This window comes from Diabrotica undecimpunctata, chromosome 2 (assembly GCF_040954645.1).
Source record: "Diabrotica undecimpunctata isolate CICGRU chromosome 2, icDiaUnde3, whole genome shotgun sequence".
Lineage (NCBI taxonomy): Eukaryota > Metazoa > Arthropoda > Insecta > Coleoptera > Chrysomelidae > Diabrotica > Diabrotica undecimpunctata.
Genome location: NC_092804.1, coordinates 172,172,004 through 172,194,986, shown reverse-complemented (window position 1 = coordinate 172,194,986; position 22,983 = coordinate 172,172,004). Strand labels below are relative to the sequence as shown.

Below are 22,983 nucleotides of genomic sequence, written 5' to 3'. Positions count from 1 at the left end.
ATGTGAGAAGAAATTTCAGATAGACCAACATGTGAGAACTGCTTCACACATTGCAAAAAAAGGAAAAATAGGAGGAAAACATCAAACTTCAATGGCTAAATGTTTCCAATCTACTTCAAAAAAATTAGATGAGCAAGAAACTTTTAATGAAGACTTGTGTCGCGCATTAGTGTCTGCAAAAATACCGCTTTCAAAATTAGCAAATGTAAATTTTAGTTCGTTTCTAAAAAAATATTGCAAACTTAATGTTCCAAGTGATCGGTCTCTAAGAAGAAATAATGTGAACGGGCTATACTCGTCGGTGTTAATTAATATTAAGGGAGAAATTGCAGATAATTATTTTTACATATCTGTAGGTGAAACCACTGATTCCTCAGGAAAGTATATTGCTCATTTATTGATTGGTGTTCTTAAAGAACACCAATCAACACTTAAAGTTCTTAACCTTACCAAAATCTCATCTTATTTCATGCCAGCAACTTGAGAAAACAAATACTTTAACAATTTCGCGTTTTATACAAGAAACATTAGCAACTTTTTTTCTTCCGACAACTATTCCTTCTAATAAATTACTGCTTATTTTATCGGATGCTGCTCCTTATATGGTGAAAGCAGGACAAAATTTAAAAATATTTTTCCCCGATTTAATACATGTTACTTGTGTAGCGCATGGATTAAACAGAGTTGCAGAGGAAATACGAAAAAAGTTTCCTCTTGTAAATACCATGATATCCAGTGTCAAAAAAGCATTTCTTAAATCTCCTATAAGAATTCAACTTTATAAAGAAATGCTACCTAACATTCCTCTTCCACCACAACCTATTTTAACGCGATGGGGAACATGGTTAGAAGCAGCTAATTTTTATGCAGATCATTTTGTTAACATAAAGAACATAATTGATACGTTAACAGATGAAAGTTCCCAATCTCTTTTGGATTCTAAACAAACTTTTCAGAGTAACTTGCTTCAACAAGAACTTTCATTTATAAAATCAAATTTTAGTTTTGTTCAAAAAACAATTACTCAGTTAGAATCACCAAAACTGTCATTGTTCGAAAGTACAGCATTAATAAAAGAATTTGCGTCATGTTGTCGGAACGTTAGAGGTAATATTGGAAAAGATATTTTAAAAAAATTTTAAGCTACTATGAAAAAAAATAAAGGTTACCATATTCTTTCTGAAGTAGTCAGTGTTCTAGCTGGAAATATTTCGGAAACAATTAATTTAGAACCAAATGTTTTGGTTAGTTTGAAAAATGCTCCCGTTACATCAGTTGATGTTGAACGAAGTTTTTCCATATATAAATATATGTACTCAGACAGAAGCCACAAGTTTTTGTTAGAAAATTTTGAACACCACTTGGTCATTTATTGTTACCATAATTCTAAATAAGTTTATTCATACTACTTAAAAATGATGTAGTTACTTAAAATAAATGTAAATCTTAATGAATAGTAGGAAATATTTAGTTATGTACACTTTTTTTTTTAAATAAAATTGTTACTATTTTACGATTTTTTTATTTATTTGTATGCATATTTTGTAAAATATTTGCATATTTTCGGGTAAACACGTGCATATTTATGCGCATATTTTCTACATTTTTATTTGCATATTTGCCGAAGTCTATAGATAACACATTATATTCCTATTTCTCACTTAAATCAATTTTGATTCTCTCATTTTTTTTTATAAACAACTTACCTAGTGCGAACAATATGACTTATTAATTTTTCAAAAGCTCTTACGTTTGGCTTACTTCGTTCAGGATATAACTGTTGATATGTTCTGGATGCAAGTAAACAATTTCTCGAACTTTCTCATAATACCCAGATCATATCTGTTAATTCTTCTACAAAAAAATTCATTTTTTAAATTACAGATAGACCACACATAACTATTAAACGGGTAATAAATAATATGAAACCTGTCAAGTACACTAGCTAAATTATAATAAGATAGAAGAAAAATTATAAATACGAACTAGAACGACTTTACTGGAAAGGGGCTCATCATCAAAATGAAGGTCAATTCACAAGTCATCACTTTATCATAAAAATCTAAAATATTTTAATCGTTAAATACACAAAATAAAAATTTACCTGGATAATACTCCATTATCAGCACCTCCTCCAATTCCGCTAGCTTCCAACACATTCCCGCCAGGGACACCAGTCATAAAACCACCATTTTTCTTCACCGTCGGATCGGCTCTAGATAAAATACTCGATATAGAAAAATTTGTGGATGCACCTACACATTTCTTAGTGTCTTTTTCAGTCCTATCTTCGTCTTCACTCGTTTTTATCACTGGGTAAGAAATATTCGAGTTGTGGTTGATGAGGCGGTAGGTGTCTGGTTCGGGAGAGTTTCGGCTGGAAGAATCCGGGCTGGAAACCACGTTGATCTCAGCTTCACGGGTCGGGGATGACATATTTATGTCTATAAATAAAAATTATATGTAGTAATAAACGTTATAAAAACATCATTCTTGTATAAATACAGATATTAATATTTGTTGCCATTATCAGATAACTTACGAAAAATACAAGTGTACTAAAACAAAAACTTAAACGGTATCATTGATATTAGAGAGAAATAATATGATTCAAATATATCTTACATAAATGGTGCTAAAAGGGATTAAAAATACATAAGTTGAAGTATCCATTTCGCTAGAATATTCTTTTTTCCCCATTTTTCCTCCTTCAGTATTGTTTTATCATTTCGGTTGTCTGGCATTCTTATAATGTGATTAGTCCATCTAGATCTTTGGGCTCGTATTTTTGCCATAATTGCTGGTTTTCCATACATCCTTCCATACAATATTTCTTTACTTGTTCATCTTCTCCAAATATTCTCTGCCGTCTGTATTCCTCTAAAGATTTTTCTAATCAACTTTCTACTTTCTTTTCTCCCTGCTGGTTCATGATCCAAGTTTAGCGGGAAAACATCACGGTGGGTCTGATTACTAACTCGTAGACTCGCAGTTTTGCTGTTCTTAATAATTTTTTTCTTTCAGTATTAAATTTAGTGACCCTACTGTTTGCTCCTCTTCACTAATCTTTACGTGTTCGTCATGGTTACTTCTAAGTATTTAAATTTTGTCTCTGCTCCTTTTATTTAGATATATTTGATATTATTTGATATGTCTCCTCTCATTTCCATGTATTACGTTTTTGTTTGTTTTATTGTTGGTGCGTATCTTTTCGGTTCTTCTTCAAATTTCTGAAACACTTTTTCTAGATGTTTTTTCTTTCTTCCTAGCATGTCCTGTTTTTCCTTATATTTGAACTTCTGACAATTTGTTCTAATAATTCTACTTCTCCTTACTGGAAAAACGTTCTTCCATTTTGCCCTGTCCTTTGTCACAGCCTAATGTTCATGGTTTTAAGATCTTCCTCTACATCGTCTATACACGTTTTAGGGTGCCTTCCTCACATCCTATTTCCTTGGGGGTTTCTTCTCTGGATTACTTGTATAGCTTGATTATCCGGCATTACTTTTGTGGCTTTAAAAATCTACCGATATCTGTGCTCTGCAATAATTCATCCAGCTCATAGTTCATTTTTATTCTCCATGAACCATCGCTACAATAGGATGGTCCAAATATCTTTCTCAATATTGTGCGCTCCAATATTTTCAATTGAAACATAATGAAGGTATTAGATTTTTGTTTCGATGCAGGGCACCGACAAGCCGCTTATACGTATTTCGACCTCTTTAGGTCTCCTCAGAACGGTATAGCCACTGCTCTAGATTTAGCTTCGGTTTCGCCAGGTAGAAATCGTTTGATTTCTCTTTTTATTTTTAATTGATTTTCATCAGTGATTGAAAGGGTCCACCTTTCACATCCATATATGACCACTGGTCTAAATACTGTTTGGTAGATTCTACGCTTAGACTCACGATTCAGTAACTTACTTTTTATTAAGTCTTTGTATGCATTTGTTCCAATACTAGATTGAATAAATTCGTTGATAGCAGATCCTCATGTTAAAACCTTTATTCACTGTGAACTGTATTGAAAAGCCGTCTTCCATTGTTACCCTATTTCTCGTATTCTCAAGCGTCATTCTCACAACCCTTTTTTGGCATTTCTAATGTTCTCATGGCTTCATATTTAAAATCGATAAATAGCATATGTAACTCTAAGTTTTGTTCGCAGCTATTACTTTGAATTAATTTTAACATTGTAACGTTATAAACGTCACATCTTTATTAATTTATCTTTAAATAATTATTTCATTTTAATTTCTTTATTAATTTATTAATTCCTTTGCCTTCAGTTTCGTTTTTACTATTTTTTATTCAAAAAGTAGTTGGCCCCCTCTTTTTGTCTTTCTTTTCTCTGTCTTTCTGTCCCGTGAATAAATATTCGCCCTCTCTCTTTCTGTCCTATCTATCTATCTAATTAGCCTTCTTCGGTCCACCTTTGGATATAGGCCTCCCCAATCCTTTTCCATTCTTCTCTGTCTGTCGCTACAGTCATTCACTTAGAGCCCACGTGCTTCTTGATATCATCTGCCCATCTCATTTGGGGCCTTCCTCTGCTTCGTTTATATTTCCACGGTCTCCAACTTATAAGAATTTTGTTCCATCGGTCTTCTTTTTGTCTTATATTGTGCCCGGCAAATATCCATTTCAATTTTGCAACTTCTTGTCTAACATTCCTCACTTTTGTTTTCTCTCTTATCCACTCGTTTCTCTTTTTATCCATTAGTCTTATGTGCAACAATTGTCTTTCCATTGCTCTTTGGGTTTTTATGATTTTGTCCATGTTTGCTTTTGTAAATGTCCGCGTTTGGGAACCATAAGTTAGAACAGGGAGTACGCATTGATTGTATACTTTGGTCTTAAAATGCTGTGGATATCTTTTGTTTTTAAGAATGTAGTTTAGAAATGCCGCCCATGCCAGTCTAACTCGTCTTTTTATCTCTGCTGTTTGGTTTTCTTTGTTAAGTTTTATAGTTTGACCCAGATATATATAATCCTGAACTTGTTCTTGGAACTTGTTCTATTTCATCTTGTCCGATCCTCATTATGATGTCTTCATCTGTATTTATTATGATTTTGGTCTTGCTGTAATTCATATTAAGGCCTATCTTCCCAGCTTCACGTCCAGTTCTTTCATCATTTCAAATAATTCTTCTTTTTTTATCGGTTATCAATGCGATGTCATCAGCGTACCTTAGATGGTAAAGTTTCGGTGATATTGTGCCAGCCTATTTCACGCCTCTATTTATTTGTATTGATTTTGTTCCTTCATATACTTTAATTGTTGTTTTGTTCATACTTCGTAAATGGTCACTTGTGATGCCTTTCTAAAACCAGCTTGTTCTTTCAACTGGTATCCGTCGAATTTTGTCGTCAATCTATTGGTTAAAATTTTTGTTAGGAGTTTATACATTACATTGAGGAGTGTTATAGGACGGTAGTTTTTTTTATATCTGCTTTATCCCCTTTCTTGTGTAGGATAATGGTTACGGATTCCTTCCAGTTGTTTGGGATTCTTTTTTCTTTTAATATCTTGTTAAAAAGGGAATGTAGAGTATTAATTGCCACTTTTCCACCATATTTCAGCATCTTTGCAGTTATTTAATCTTTTCCAGGCGATTTGTTGTTTTTCATTTCTTTCAATGCCTTCTTTATTTCTGATTTGCTTATTTCTGGCTGTAGCTCTGAGTTGACATTTTTTATTTTAGCCTTAAATTGGTTTTTAATTTCTTCTGGTGGTTCTTTTTTTGTTTTATATAATTCTGAGTAGAAATGGTGGATTAAATTTATGATGGCATCTTTAATATTTGTTTCTACTCCGTTTACATCTTTTATTTTGTTTATTTCACACTTACCTAATTTCGGTCTTAAGCATTTCATATTTTTGTTGTTCTGTATTATTTCTTCTATTTTTATTTCTTGTTCTTTTCTGTTATTTTCCTTTATCATTCTGCTTATTGTTTTATTGATTTCTACATATTCTATAGATTTCCTTTTGCCTTCTGCGTTCAGCTTCCTGTCCAGTAGACTAAATATTCCGCTCTATGTTAACAGAAGAGCTAATTCCATCATAGGCATACGTCCTATGTCATCTGTGCTAACTTCATTGCAGCCCCTTCCTACTTTCTGTCAGTTACCTTTTTTAACGTAGTGGGAATATAATTTTTGGTCTGTAATTAAAATTTATAAAAGAAAGTAGGAATTATTATAAGCTTCATTTTGTGGTCTGCAGAATTCTCTTAGGGTGAGTACTTTCATTGTAATTTATGTTCTATAATTCTGATAGCATTTTTAATTTTTGTAACCTCACTTCTTGTAAAGCCTCGTTTTCGATTATAGGTATGTAGGAATCGTAACAAAGTTTAGCTTAATAAAATAAATTTCATTTAATGCTTTGTTTAATTGTAATTTTGTAAAATGGCAAGGAATAACTGCAGCTATCAGGAGGACCTAACCACCTAATTGGAAGGCCACAGACATTTAGTAGCAAGCAGCCCATCGATGCCATAAGTATCGTTCGAATGTATTTAATGTAAAGCATTCGCAGGGTTGTTTTTGCCTACCTAAATAATATTTTTTTGCTAAGGGTTCATGGTTTAATTCACAGTTTAAGACAAGACGAATTCACACTTGAGAGATTGAGCTAGGCGAAGCATAGACGATAAGCTCCCATGGTTGATTGAGGTATTATTCTTATAATAGTATTTCAATTCTCTTTGGTAGTCTTATCGTTCTTCTTCTTTGAGTGCCTCTTCTATCGGAGATTGGATATCATTAGGGCGATTCTAATTTTATTTACTGCTGTTTTGAATAATTCGTTAGTGGTACAGCCAAACCACTCTCTTAAATTTCTCATCCAGGACATTCTTCTACGGCAGAAATCCAGACCATAGTCTTATCGTTACAACATACTTATTTGGTCAGTAGTTGTTCTTTCTGGTCTAAACCCTCTATGGTATTTTCCGATAAATTTATTTTTATATCTCAATAATCTTTTCTGAATAATTTTTGCAAGTATTTTATAGAGTTCTTTAAATAATGAGATACCTCTATAGTTTACGCACTCCGCTTTGTCGAATTTTTTGTAGATAGCACAAAAAAACGCTATTCCTATGTTTCGACATTTCTTTCTTTTTGCCAAACTACTAATGTTAAGGGGAATGTTCTTTCTTTCACTTTTTTGCCGCCTTTTTAAAAAATCTTAGCTGGAATACCACTTTCTCTTGCCCTTTTGTTATTTTTAAGTTCTCTTAGTAGTTCTTTAACGAGCACAAGTTTGCACCATCTTTACCCACTGACAAGCCATATGATTCTACGCTTGTTCAATCTACCATAAAAGAACCTGTGTCATCAATGCCATCCACCTCTACTTAAATCTATATTCGATGGAACTGGTGAGAACGGAACAGCGTCCGAGATGGTTGCAACAACATTTAAAGAAACCGATAAGTTAAATACTTCTTAGGAGTTATTGGAAAGTATTCGACCCTTTCCAAAAGCTCCTTTAACTACTAAGAACAATACCACAAATAGAAGAAAGAGGAAAACAGCTATATTAACAGAAACACCCGAGAAGATCGCACTTAAAGAGGAGACAGCTAAAGTAAGAAAAAAGAATGTCAATAAGGTGAAAAGAACGATTTCGAAGAAAAAGAAGGATACATAGTTGATCTCGTCAGATGATGATGATGCTTAGTGCTTATATTGCTTCCAGCCATACTCTAATGACAAGAATGGTGACGAATGAGTGAAATTCTAACTGCGCACAGGTTGGACTCGTTCTCATTGAAGAGATGATGACGATTGTTTATTTTTTTACTGTATTCATTGCAGAGAAGATTAAATAATTATGTTTTACATTTTTAAAAATTCCAGTTTTATTTTTTATTTTTTTGTGATATATATCCAGTTGTTACAATTGTCTGTAGGGGAGGTACAATTGTAACAATTGACATGAGCCATGTGTTTCTATCTCCACTAAAATATAGCCAAAACAAAAAAAAAATACATGAAAAGAAAGAACACGTTTTTAGTGACGGTGTTAAAAAAATTAAAAAAAATTAATACATTTAAAATATCAAGGGTAAGTCTCTGGAGAGGTTTCAAACAGATTGGATTTAGGTTCAAAATGGAAGACAATAGAAAAGCCTTGCATCAAAGAGCTAGTCCCTTTCCCCAAATAATCGAGTTTTTAAGCAATTATAATAATTTTAAAAAATAACACTCTTCATTTGTTTATTTAGACGAAAGGTGGATTTTTGCTAAAAGTCTAATAAAACAGATTCGGCAGGGTGAGAGTAAATGAATAAAACGCACTGATACTGAGGAAAAAAATCATATTATATTGCATTAGGGTGAAAAGCAAGGTTTTATGGATGGAGCGAATTTTGTGTTTTCGTCAAAATCAAATCGGTTGATTAATCACGATAAGATGAATGCTTCCAAGTTTACATGCACCATTTGTTATAGCTTTGGAAAATGCCTCATACCATTCGGAAATTTTAAATAAGCAACCAATTCCTGGACAGCACATTAAATATAAGAATGGTTAACGAATGAACAAAGAACTTCAAGAACTACAAGAACTAAGTAAATCAACAGAGACAAGAAAATTTTATCAGAGACTAAACAAAAGCAGAAAAGACTTCAAACCGAGAACAACGATGTGTAGAGATAAGGAAGGTAATATATTGACAGAACAGCAAGAGATACTAAGTAGATGGACAGAACATTTTACGGAAAAGTTTGAAGGAGATCAGAGAGAGACGACCCCTGACATACCATTAGACCAAGCAGACAACAGAGAAAAGACTCCACCAACAATAGCCGAGATTAGAGCAGCAGTAGAAAAATTAAAGAACAGTAAAGCACCGGGATCGGACCAAATAGCATCGGAGTTACTAAAGGAAGGAGGAGACGCACTACAAAAAACAATACATGAGTTGATAACAAAGATATGGTCAAATAAACAGCTACCAACGGAGTGGAATAGCGGTATTATTGTACCATTACATAAAAAAGGAAATCAGTTAGAATGTGGAAACTACCGTGGAATCACGCTGTTGAATGCAGCATACAAAATAATGTCCAATGTCATTTATGAAAAACTTAGACCACACGCGGAAAAAATAGTTGGCAAATACCAAAGTGGCTTCTTTAGACAGAAGTCAACAATAGACCAGATATTTGTTCTGCGACAGATCCTCGAAAAAACAGGTGAATATAACATCGAAACACATCATCTCTTCATAGACTTTGAAAGCGCATATGACAATATAAACCGAGAATTCTTAATAACATCAATGAAAGAATTTAATATACCAACACAACTAATAGAACTGATAAAAGAATCTCTAAAAGTAGAAAGTAGAATCCGGATACAAAATGAATTAACGGAAGCAATAGATGTGAAAAAGGGACTACGCCAGGGAGACGCTCTATCATGCATCTTGTTCAACATCGTACTCGAGAAAATACTGAGGGACACAACAGTCAATACACGAGGAACAATCATTAATAAAAGCGTGCAAATACTAGCATTTGCAGATGATGTTGACATAATCGCAAGATCAAGAAGAGAAATGATAGAGGCATACAACCAAATAGAACGAGCTGCACAAAATAGTGGTCTTAAAATCAATCAGACCAAAACAAAATATATGCAGTTAAGTAAAAACGCAGAAATAAGGCAGCCACAAAATATAACAATAGGAGAATACAACATAGAGGGGGTAAAAAACTTTATATACTTGGGATCCCTAGTCACGTCTGATAATAACGTTACGGAGGAAGTAAAGAGGCGAATATTTATTGCAAATAAATGTTACCATGGCTTAATTAGACACCTAAGATCAGATAACGTCGCAAGAAAGACAAAATGCCAAATATATAAAACCCTAATAAGACCGGTACTCACATATGGCTCAGAAACCTGGACACTCACTAAAAGAGAGGAAACGTTGTTAGCCACCTTCGAAAGAAAAATCTTGCGACACATATATAAGGGCACAAAAGAAAACGGAATATGGCGAAGACGATACAACTCTGAACTATACAAAATATACCAGGATCCGGATATTATCACATTTATTAAAATAGGACGGCTGCGTTGGATAGGACATGTAGAAAGAATGGAAGAAGGCAAAATATCAAACAAAATATTCAAACAGATGCCAGTAGGAAAAAGAACAAGAGGAAGACCGAAACTGAGATACTTAGAACAAATAGAAAATGATATAACAACCTTAAAAATAAAAAACTGGAGAAAAAAAGCACGAAACAGATCAGAATGGAGAAGAATCCTGGAACAGACCAAGACCCAAAAAGGGTTGTCGAGCCAGTGATGATGATGGTTAACGAATGAAAATATTTCATTCGTTTCGTCCGGATTCTTTCAAGCCGGAATCACTATAGTTAGCCAACAGAAATAAAAAACCAAAATATTTATAGTAGACGAGAATATACATAGCTTTGGACATAATGTATTAAGGCTGCTCCCTTACCACTGTGAATTCAATCCCATTGAACATATTTGGGGAATATGCAAAACTTACTATAAGTAAAATACTAACGACGCAGCAGTTTTGGAAACATGACAAGGAACATTGAATACTGCTACTTCTGCAATTTGAGAAAAAAGTGTGCGGAAATGTGAAAAGTTAATAGAAGAATGTTGGATGCAATCCAAATGAAGATATCGAGTGATTATGAGTATGGATCTAATTCTTGATTAGAGTGTAAGGTAATATGTTTTCATTTTCTCATTAAAAAAATTTTGCCTTCATTCCTCATTTAAAATAGTCGCAAATTTTTGAAATATGCTTTAAGCGTAAAGTTTGATAATTGTTTAACAAAAATGTAATAACAGAAACTAAAAACCAAGAAAAATGATTCTGCGATTAGATGCCGACAGCAATTGGCATTACAAAATAAGATACTGCTTTACATAGCCATAGTAAAGTCGATTCGGATCACATTTAACTGTGTAATTTTATCACATAAATCCTAAAAGATTGCACCTGTTTAATGCAAGACTATTGCCAAAAATATGGTTATTTTTTGCCAATAATACTGCCAACACTTCATGGTTTTGAAAAACTAGGTAGCTCATTTTAGTTTCGGAATTTCTTTCGGCAGTCAAGCGAATCTAACTTTAGGAAAAGATCAAAAATAGAGTACCTTTTATAAAAAGGGGAATAATATATAAAAAAAATAGAGTATGACATTGAGTTCAAATGAAGCCGTTAAGAAAGAAGTAAGGATTAAAGTAATAAATGACACAATTTTTCAGACAAAGATTATATATATTAACAAAATGTTAACTATTCTGAAGCTATTTTCTTGTGCAATTACCATCTTTGTTGGTTTATTTAAGTTAAGTTTATTTTTGACGTCTCAATTTCCAGTTCTAAAATTTTGTTTTTTGTTACTTGTTGAAAAATTCTTCTAATAATTTAATTTTATCTGACTCATTTATATTGACATAACGCAAAAGATGGGAAACATATTAAGTTGTGAGATAAATAGAAATAAAACTAGTGGAGATGGGAAATTTAGCGATCGAACCTATAAATTTACATTTCATTTATTGTTTCCCACCTTTAGACGTAAGAGTTTGAAAACTACCGCTGTGACAGTGCCAGTTTTAGTTGGCATCCTCCTCTGATACGTCTAAAGGTGGGAAACAGTGAATAGAATGTAAATTTATAGGTTTCTATCGCTAAATGTCTCATCTCTACTAGTTTCATCTCTTTTATCTTACAACTTCATATGTTTTCCATCGTTTGCGTTATTTTGCCGGTTATTAGCGCGCTTATCACTGTATTTATAAAAATATGTAACTACCAATATTTGATATAATTTCTAATATAAACTACAAAAGCCGCAGTACCTATTTTCCTGATGTTAATTTTCCTAGAACTTAATAGATAAATACTTAATCCGCTAGACCACGGGAGCGAACTAGGTTATGGTTTTCGGAGCTAACTAATATGTAATTAAGAAGGTTTATTTATAAAACACCTTGTGAATGCGATCATTTTTATTTAGGTGAAACATCAAGACCATTAAATGTTAGAATAAGGGAACATTAATCTTAGATCAAAAGTAGAAAATTTGACAGATCTCAAATAGATAAACACGCATGGGAAAACGAACACAGGGTTCAATGAAAGATTCAAGTATAGTCCTAAAAGAAACAGATACATAAAAGAGTAATCAAAGAAGCGGCTCTAATTATGCTAAATGAGACCAATTGCGTCGCAATCTAATGAACTATTTTACAATAAAGTCGCCCCAGGAACGCAACAGCAATATTGGCAATATCATTTTAAAGTCGTCTACTTTAAAATGTATGATATATGTCTGAATTTTCAATGTCAATGAGTCAGATAAAATTAAATTATTAGAAGAATTTTTCACAGTAACAAAAAACAAAATTTGTTTTCCGAAGTGGCAATCTGAACGTCAAAAATAAACTTATCTCAAACTTATATTGTGGTTTATTCCCAATGAAAATAGTAAATAGTACGTATTTTAACATATTGTGTTGAAGATTGCCACAATTGTTGTTTTAGGACAATTGCAATAAAGAATAACATCAACCACGTGCGAAGTAAACTTATTTCGTATAGATCAAAGTTTTAACGCCAGTTTTACTAGTACTTCAATGACCGATACATTCAATAATTTAACAAAATATATAAAAAAAAGTATCAATTTAACATAGTATAATAAATTACTACAATTTTTTTTCAATATGTACAAAATCATATAGCAGATTTGATATATTATGTATTTCCTTGAATGGTTAAATATTTTACTTTATACATGGTAGATTTTACAGCAAATATTTGTTATATAGATTAAATGTGTGTTGTTGATAATAATAGTGATATTATTTACCGATATTGAAGATAAAATAAAGCGGCAATCACAGCTGGTTCATCGGCAATCACTTAAAAAATCACCAAAACCACACTCGCAAAAACGTACCACCGGAACTCGCTCGCGTATTGTCGCAAAACAATAAAATATCAGCGGCTCGATAGCTGGACTATGACAGAATAGGTTGTAAGTACTTAGAATTGAGTTTCTCTGGACCTTAAAGGGCGGTTTTCACCCTGGACACTCCCAAACTCTGTTAGAAACACCCCTAAATCTACCTCGCTCACTTTTTAGCGGGCTCCGGCGATTCTTCCCTCTCTTTTTCGTAACTCTCTAACGGTTTTGTGATACTTCGGCACCGTGTCGCTATGTGTAAATGTGTTTTGCAGGGGTTGCAACGTGTCTCTCTCGCTAGAGGGTGGGGGTGGCAAACCCCCTTAAACTGTTGTTTCTTAGTAGTTGATTCCGTCACAAGAAAGTGCTTTCTCGCAAGTAAATGTTGAGGTAATCCCACATGTTAACAAATGATTTCAGGTAATTTGGCAGAATGTGATGTGGAAGGCGTGTTTTGCGGGTTGTATAAGGGGTTTTTGTGATACAGTTAATTGGAGAGAGTGCCAAGGTGGGTGAAGCAAGTTGTGGAGTGACAAATGGGATAGATTTTTTTGTCTTAACTTTTGGCTGCATAATACTCCCAGTCTTTTATTAGGGTTCTTATTTGAGCTATCATCATTTATGTACTTAACAGCGAATAAAAATATTCTAAAATAAATCATATAATTATTAGAAACAATCTCTTTGTCACGATATCGTTTATGTATGTTAATCGACCAGGCGATATCTGTTTTAGGTTATTGAAATCGTATGATTATGATCCTATTTTTTTGTATTAATCACTTCGAAATATTGTAACAAATGATAATTTTTCTATGCAGACACTTGTGTGCTAAATTTTTTATTAAACAATATGCATTTTATAAAAATTTGGTTGTCACAAAAGAATCAAAAATAAATGTTTTTTAGTAATCTTTTTCAGATACAGATAAAGTAAAATAAAATTTTCGCAATTTTACTTTCACCTTTATAGTGTTTGCAAGTAGCATTTGCAAGTAATCCGAACTTGCCCCAAACGTGGAGCAAGTTCGTAAACGGTTGTTTAAAACTTATTGAAATCTATCTTTATATGTTATAGGGCAAAATCGGAATTACTAATCATTTATAAATTGTTTTTACCAGATTAAAATAAGTTGCTTCAAAAGCATGGCAAGTTATGGTTTTATATATAAAAATGGTTTTTTGCTTGCGTAGAAAGTTTTTTGCCTGCGTAGAAATAAGTTTGCTTGCGTAAATATAAAAAAGTACAACACCAAATTTCACCACAATCAATTATGTAGTTTTCACAAAATATTTTTGCAATCTAAATAAAAAAAAAGTTTAGTCCAGTCGTCAGAGAGTTGACCCCTAGAAATCATACGAACAAGCTGAATTTTGTCGAGAATATTAATAAAAAGACGCAAAGAAGTTTACCACTTTTACCCGCCGGGCTTTCCTCTAAAACCCCCCTACGACGCGTACGCCGTACGCCGCAGAAAAAAATATTGTAAATAAAAAATGTAGCTGAGATGGTTTTAAACAAAAATGTTTATTAGCACTTTTTGTGTAGAACGAACCATTCTCTCACAAACAACGCTTGAAGCGACCGTCGATTATGAATGTCAGTGACGCGCGCGAAATCAATGTTCCTATCGACAAAAATCAGGATGCCTTTTAAAGGTAAAGAACGCAGGTTTTGTTTGCAGAATACAATTGATGACTTTCATTGACCAGACGTAGTAAAATTTCCATTTTTAGAGATCAATCTTTAAAACCTATGACATGAAATTTCAATTTTGGTTTGTGGCAACAAATATGAGCCATTTGAAATATCAATAAAAAACGCAGAATTTAATGTTTTACATTAAAAATGATCGCACGTCACGGGAAATGCCTCCATGAAGACGGTTTTGGGTGTAGTATACTGGGTGTTTCAAAAAGGTATGTCATAAATTAAATCACGCATTCTGGAGATAAAAATAAATTGATTGAATCCAACTTACCTTAGTACAAAAGTGTACACAAAAAAAGTTACAGCCCTTTGAAGTTACAAAATAAAAATTGTTTTTTTGCATTATCTCCTAAACTACTTGACATTTTGTAATAAATATGGACACGTTACTTTCTTGTTCTGAAAGCATTTTTCATACAAAAAAAACAACAAAGTCTAAGCGCACAGAAAAATTTTAAGGAGGGTGTGCCGCCCTAAATCCCCCAAACTTTTGAGTACGTTCAAATCAAATGAATTTTGAGGCATCATTAGTTTAACACATTATTTTTAGTGTCACAAGTACGTTATCCCCTCACCCCTCAAATGCTAAACAACGCATACAATTTTTCTTCGAACTTAGTGATGTTGCTTTACCAAATATGTCATTACTTCTTGGGAACCGTTGGACCCTTTACCTTCACGCCACATGTAGATATCACCGATTCCTGACGATTAATCGTAGATTCCTAAATTGTAGTAAATGGTTTTTCCGGATGCTGTTTTGCTAATTCCTTGTTTGCTTTTTTAAATTTTTGGTCGCTTTGGCTTTACAAAGATAACGCTCATGTTCTTGGGCTATACGGTGACCCTCCTTTAATTTGTAACGATAAGACTACCAAAGAGAATTGAAGTACTATTGTAAAAATAATACCTCAATCAACCATGGGAGCTTATCGTCTATACCTTGCCTAGCTCAGTATCTCAAGGGTGAGTTCGTCTTGTCTTAAACTAGGGATTGAACCTGAGTTCTCAGCTGATAGCAAATAAGACAAATTTTAACCAAACATATTTATTTAAAAGAATAAAAAACAATAATTAACCCTGTCAAAGCTTAACAATTAATAAGTGTTACTTATTGTTTCGATGGGCTGCTTGTGTGTTCTAGCTGTTTGGTCCCCTAATTAAGTTGTGGCTTCTGGAGGGCTGCAGTCACACGTGGCTGTATGTCCTGACTAAGTTTTGGTGTCCAATAAACCAATAAATTCAATAAATCCAATAATTTCAATGAATCCAATAATTTCAATAAATCCAATAAAGTTTTGATATGTCCAATAAAATGTAAAATAAAATGTCCAATAAAATGTCCAATAAACCAATAAATCCAATAAATCCAATAAATGCAATAAACTAAAATATAAGGAACAACTTGCATTAGAAACACATCAAAAAGAAAGGTTTAACTTCCTTGCCATCTTACAAAATTACACTTAAACAAATAGCGTATGGCAAGGATAAAATGAAATATGAATGTTACTACTAGTTAAATTCTGTTAAAGAGACCTAATGCATATATTAGAAAAAAAATGTGCTTTCGAAAGAAAGTAAGGTTACAAATAGTGGAAATTCGGTCAGAATTATAGAATAAATATCACAATGAAAGTACTTACCCCAAGAGAATTTGTAGACTTCATTAAAGTAGTAGTTGTAGTTTTTATTAAAATGAAATAATTATTTAAATAAATTAATAGAGATGTGAAGTTTATAACGTTACAAATTGTGAATGATCAAAAGCTTTTTTTGTGATGAATGTATATAACTTTGTGCCTAAGTATGGTCACTCAAAAGCTAAATTGAAATGCGTATTAAAACTATCGCGGTATTTTTTTACTTAGTTCAAAGACCCAATGTCCATTTTACTAGCAGGCTTGTGTCTACTCCTTTGATCCGTTTAATTTACTCCCGTTTTTTTTTCTTTAAAACATTATAAAATCGTTTTGCGACTAATATATGGACTTCCTGGAAAAAGCTCTTTGCAAACATGTTTATTTTTGGAGTATTATATTTATACTTGATGCAATAAAGGCACTCTGTAGATTCAATCCAATAGTTTTTTTTCTAAGTTTCCATAATCAGTAAAAATTGTGTTTCTATCTTCCACCGTCAAATTGTGACTGGTAAAATCTTCTTTTTTTGGCTAAGAAATCATTTTCTTCCCAAAAAACCACGAAGGACAGTATTACTCATATTAGATGGTCACAGTTTCCATTGTAATTCAGTTCATATGAATTTGTAGAACACCATATTATTTTACTATGCCTACCTAGTAACACAACACATTATTTGCAACCGTTAGACAGAGAAATAAAAAAATCCGTATTTGCAGACTATTAAATAAAGGTTGGTCAAAAACAGCAACTGTAAGCAATGGGATCTCAGGATTTCGCTCCACCGGTATTGTACCATTTAACCCTCATATTATTCAAGACTATGAGTTTTTAGTAGATGTTCCTCAACCAGTCCCTTCTCATCAGGCACCTACCAGAAAGGTTTCAAATATTTCACAAGTTCTCGTCAAGCACCTACTAAAAATTTTTCTCTTGAACCTGCACCATCACATATTCCTTCATCTGACTGACTACAATCGGATAGACCCGAGATTTGCAGTTATCTGCTAGTTTCAAGTAACCCAACCGATGATATTACGCCGGGAAAAACGTTTCTCCAGTACCCAACCTCTCTCGCATTGAAGCGGTTCGCAAAAGGTCAAGAAATTAAGCTTCGGTTCTGACTAGTAAGCGCAATATAAGAGTAAAACAACAACGTAAAAAGATATAAAAGCAAACAGTAACCAGTCAAGAAAGAAGTAAAAATCATTCTGGCTTTAAAACCCTGCGTGGGTCCTAGCGTCATCAAGAATTTCTTCCCTTCTTCTTCTTTGAGTGCCTCTCCTATCGGAGATTGGATATCATTAGGGCGATTCTAATTTTATTTATTGCTGTTTTGAATAATTCGTTAGTGGTACAGCCAAACCACTCTCCTAAATTTCTCATGCAGGACATTCATCTACGGCCTGGATTTCTGCGACCTTGGATTTTTCCTTGCATTATATTTTGTAGGAATATGTACTTTTGTCCTCTCGTCAGGTGGCCTAAGTATTAAAGCTTTCTCTTTTTTATATTCAGTATAACTTCTGATCGTTATTTATTCTGCGAATTTCTTCCCAGTCGTCCCTATCCATCAACTTCCTCCGCCAAGCACGTATTCCCATATTTCTAATGTCTTCATCGATATTACCAAGGAACCTTGTTCTGGGTTTTTTTTTTCTTCTTCTCTGACCAATGGGTCTATCAAGGAGAGATTTTCTTGCTGGGTAATTTTGTTCCATCCACATAACATGCCCTATCCTCCACAGACGTCCTATCTTAATATGTTTTACGATATCTGATTTCTTGTATATTCTACAAAGTTCGAAGTTGTATCGTCTTCTCCACACTCCATTGTCATTCACTGCTCCATAGATTCGCCCTAGTACTTTTCTTTCGAAACATCCTAACATGGATTTAAGGAAAATATTGAACCCAAAATAACATCTGTTGGCGGTTCAAATTCTGTGGTTTATCTCTGCGTTAGTATTACTTTTAGTGTTAAAGAGCATTCCCAGGTATACAAATTTGTTCACTTGTTCAAGTGGTTGTAGAATTTGTGGTATAGTGCTAATTTTTATATACTACTTCGTTTTGTTGGTGTTTATTATTAAGCCCATTGTTGTAGCTGATTCAGTTAATGCTACATACGCCTCTCGTACAGCGTTTTCCGTTCTCCCAACAATAGTCATATCATTAGCATAGGCAGAAGAAGTAAAAAATTAAAGCCAAAACAACGAAACTAGATAAGTCTGACACATCAAATGGGGAAAGTGAACAAGAATTGAATAATGACGATGTTGATGAAGTTGAAAAAAACGATAGTGACTACTGTATTGGATGTGGTGAAGAATATAAATATACTAAAAAAGTTGTTGACTTGATAAAGTGTGCTCTATAAAAACTCTAAAAACTCTTACTTAAACACAAACAAATATAATGTCGTCCATATTCTTTAAATCACTAACTCACCCACATATTACTCACCAACAAACCTACAGTAGTATGGGTGAGATGGTGAATTATAAAATATTTTTGGTGTGAAATATAATTTTTTAGGAGTCAAATATTGTTTCATTTTTAAGATTCCGTTGCCCTATATTAACAGACGATGTCGTTACATGTAATGACAATAAAATTGGGTTATTTAGAATTTTGTTCACCACCACTCCCAAGTTACCCTATGCTCTGTTTTATTTTACTTCTTTTAAATAGAGCTTATGTAGTCTTCTTGCTTTTTATTTGTCTGTCGTAGTATACATACTCAAGTCAAGGCGAAGGGGAGAAACCAGCGGGTTTTAAATTGAACATAGACATAGATATACATCTATTATAAGTATTAAAATGATAATAATAAACACTATCCACGTAGTGCAGTAGAAAGAACAACATTACCGAGATATCAAGGGGGAAGAGAATTTATGGACATCCATAAGCAACTGAATAAGCAGATTGCTAATTTAAGAACTTATTTTCAGGTGCAGGCTGAGACATCTACTTTACATCGAGCAATTTGCGCAGTAGACGGTATAACGCTGCTTAAACTGGGGGAACAAGAAATGCGCATAAACCACCTTTCTAAGCAAGAAAAAATGCGCACCTGGATGAGTAAACCTCTACATAGGCGACATCTCAAGAAGTTCAGCCAAGAATATGTCGACAATACAGCGTCGAACTATTGGTTGACATCAGGAAGGAGAGGTTTCCTACTTGCCATTCAGGATCAGGTTATTCCAACTAAAAATTACCTGAAATATATTGTTAAAGATCCTCAAGTCCAAAACAACAAACGCCGATATGGATACCAAGTCCAAAAAACCATCCAAAATCTTACCGTTGACTGCGGCACCTGCGGTCATGAACGCCATGACCCAGTAAAAAAGATTATCCACAAAGAACTTGCAGACAAACTGGGACTTCTCCAAACCGTCTATCGCCCTTACTATCAATACGTTCCTGACATAATACTTAATAATGACAACTACAAGCTGAACTGGGATGGCACTGTGCTCACAGACCAACTTCTTTTTCTTTAAGTTCCATCTTCTATCGAACGTTGGAAATCATCATGGCTATGCGGACTCTGTTGACTGCCGCTCTAAAAAGTTCTGCACTACTGCATTCAAACCATTTCCTTATTTTTAAGCCAGGATATTCTTCGTCTTTCCACATTTCGCTTTCCTCGGAACTAAGAACAGATCAACTAGTGGCACATAATAGACCGGATCTCATACTAGTTAACAAACTTACTAGGCAAACAACACTTATTGATGTGGCGATACCCAACACCAATAATTTACGTGTTCAATACAACGAAAATATCGATAAGTACAGAGATCTAGAAATACAAATCAGGAGACAATGGAGAATGGAAAGTACCCAGACAGTACCTATTATTCTATCTACTACCATCCCAGGTCCCTGGGATGAGTGAATTTTCCACTTAGGAGTGTGAGCCGTATGGCTTAATCTGGATAATAATAATACATATACTGTGAGCTCAACCCCATAGAGTTGGTATGGAGCGAAGTAAAAAGATATGTTGCCGCCCACAACAAAATTTTTAAAGAAGTTGGGAATTTAATTACGGAAGTGTACTCACAACTTACCCAAGAAAAATGGAGAAATTATATAAAACATTAATATAATTAATAATAATAATAGGAGAAGAAACGGACATGTGGAGACACAACAACATGATCAATGTTGATATTCAACCAATTATTATAAACATTGGTAGGACGGACAGTGGCAGTAATTTTATTTGTAGTGACACGGTCGAAGCTGATGAAGAGTAACTTAATTTATTATGTTTAATTTATAATTAAAAAATATCTTATTTACCCTTTACTTTTATTTATTAAAAATAGTTCCTATTTTTCTATTATTTTATAAAACAAATGCAATAAACAACTCCCGTACAAATTTTTATATTAGCTATGTATAAATACAGTCCATCTAATTTACAAACCGTTGCACGTCATTATCTACGTAAAAAATAATCTTGTTAAAAACAATTTGAGCCGCTTGTTTAAAAAACAACATAGTTTAATTAATAGTAAATAATAAAAACAAAACTAAAGTGTCATCACCGCAACTGTCAAATAAGTGTTACCAATTTATGCTAAAATTTCACCTTCGTTCGATTACAGTTACAGTGTGTTCCGAACAAATGTTCTTCATAAAAACGCTTTATAATGCATTTATACAAATTAAATGAAACATATTATTGTGTAATTCTTTAAGTTAACATTAATAGAAATCTTTAAATATTATTTCTACGCGTATATAATAAAATATGTCTAGTGGCTGTAATGCCAGTGTACTCGGCAAAGTGATTCTAAAAAAGAACACTCCTACCGCCTAAATATTTCGTGTTGGTATCATGTGACGTCACGGGCTATGACGCCGATGACGTGCAACGGTTTGTAAATTAGACGGACTGTAAAAAACATTTATAGTGTTGACGTTTTGGACTATTTTATTAATAGTCAATTTTCAAAACAATAATTCAACTTCGTAAGGGATTAAATAAAATGTTTTCGTATACATAGGATTTTTACATCTCGAATTATTGTTTTCAAAATTGCTTAACATAAAATAGTCTGAAGCTTGAACACTAGTTTTTGACTACCATATTTTTTGTTGACCGTTCTCGAGTGAATTAAAAGAAAAACTAATTATTCAGTCCCGTCAGAAAATTATTAAATATTGTTTGATGACCGCCTAGAAAAAGAAGCAAAAGAAAGTATTAGGCAGATACTTGTAGGTGATTATCGCAGTTAACTGCTGTGGAATACAAAAGAAGGATTTATTTTCGATAATTCACAGAATGAGCCAAATATGGGAAACCTGCTTGCAATATACAACCAGACTGATTCTAACGTTTCCTAACCTAACTTAACCTAACTTTAGTATCTCATAGTTGGACCACATTTAAAAATGTCCCAATGATGATCTGTTGAATGTCGTTTTAAGGAGAAAAGGTAAAGGTCAAAGAAAACCAGGTCATAAACAATACTTATGGTTCTGAGACATAAAAAACTGGTGTGAAATTTCTGCGAACATAATACTAAGAGAAACAGATTAAGACAAATAATAGGAAGAGTTATACCCTCCAATCAACATGACCTAATCTAATCGCTGCATAGCGTACGACAAATACGCATACTAAAGTATTTCCGATTTGAAATAATTTATAAAAACAATATTGTATGTGTCTGTGTATAAATAATTACAAAAATAATCAAAATGAGGCATACTTGTGGAAATTAAGAATCTAAAAACTTATACTTCGTTGACCGTACTATAAAATTTTAGTATAATGCCTTCTAATTTAAATCATTTCAAGATATTCATAATATTATACATTATAGAATAGTGTATATTATGCTAAATATTATTTTTTAAAAGGCATTAATAGCCGTAAATTAATTTTTGGGCTTTTTAAAGAAGGGCCTTGTGAAAGATCCTTGAAGATTACTGTAAATTTTATTCTAAATGTAATTTGCGTTTCTGCAAATAACATAATCCCTTAAGAATGTAGGGTGAAAGAAAAGTAAAGTCAGAAATTACAGGAACAATCCAAATCCGCAAAAGAAAGCGATCAATATCACCAGCGAAAACACAAGTCGAGTCGTGCGCCAGAGAAAGATAGATATACCTCAGCGGTGGCATGTTAACAAAATCTGGAACACAATGAAGCTATAGCCATTTATCGCTCTACTATACTGATCATTTCACTCCACACAAAAGGGACAAATGCACCGTTCATAAAGTAACAAATATTGACTTGAAAACCTCAGAGATGTGATTGGTGTGCGGCAAATCGACGAGGAGGGGAGGGGTCCCAGTTAGGCGGTGTCATTGGTGCTGAATTGGAGTGGGGGTGCTTGGTCTTTTGAGCCGGAAAATTGAACAGGGGGAAAGTAAATCCAGATGTTTTCGCAGCGTTCTTGGATTTTGTGCGAGGGGTGTTTGGTAGGACAGCCGATTCGGGTAAACTGAGTTTATGGGGTTGATGTTGATTTTGAACGGGCATTTTCGATTAACAGTTTAATTTATTGCGATTTTATGTACGCAATACGGTTGGAAGCGTATTTGCGGTAAATAAAATATTATACAGGATAAATAGATAAATTTATATAGGAAA

General features: G+C 33.4%; 1 protein-coding gene across 1 annotated transcript in view; it reads right to left on the bottom strand.

Moving 5' to 3' along the window:
- The window catches only part of Hmx (H6 family homeobox), a 63,859-nt gene extending 50,822 nt beyond the window's left edge, over positions 1–13,037 (bottom strand). Inside the window, exons 1-2 of the mRNA XM_072524013.1 lie at positions 12,903–13,037; positions 2,105–2,444 (exon numbers count right to left, since the gene is read on the bottom strand). Of these exons, the coding sequence (XP_072380114.1) occupies positions 2,105–2,436 (332 nt within the window). The 5' untranslated portion in view covers positions 2,437–2,444; positions 12,903–13,037. The remainder of the gene's footprint in view (positions 1–2,104; positions 2,445–12,902) is intronic.
- Positions 13,038–22,983: the final 9,946 nt, after the last annotated feature.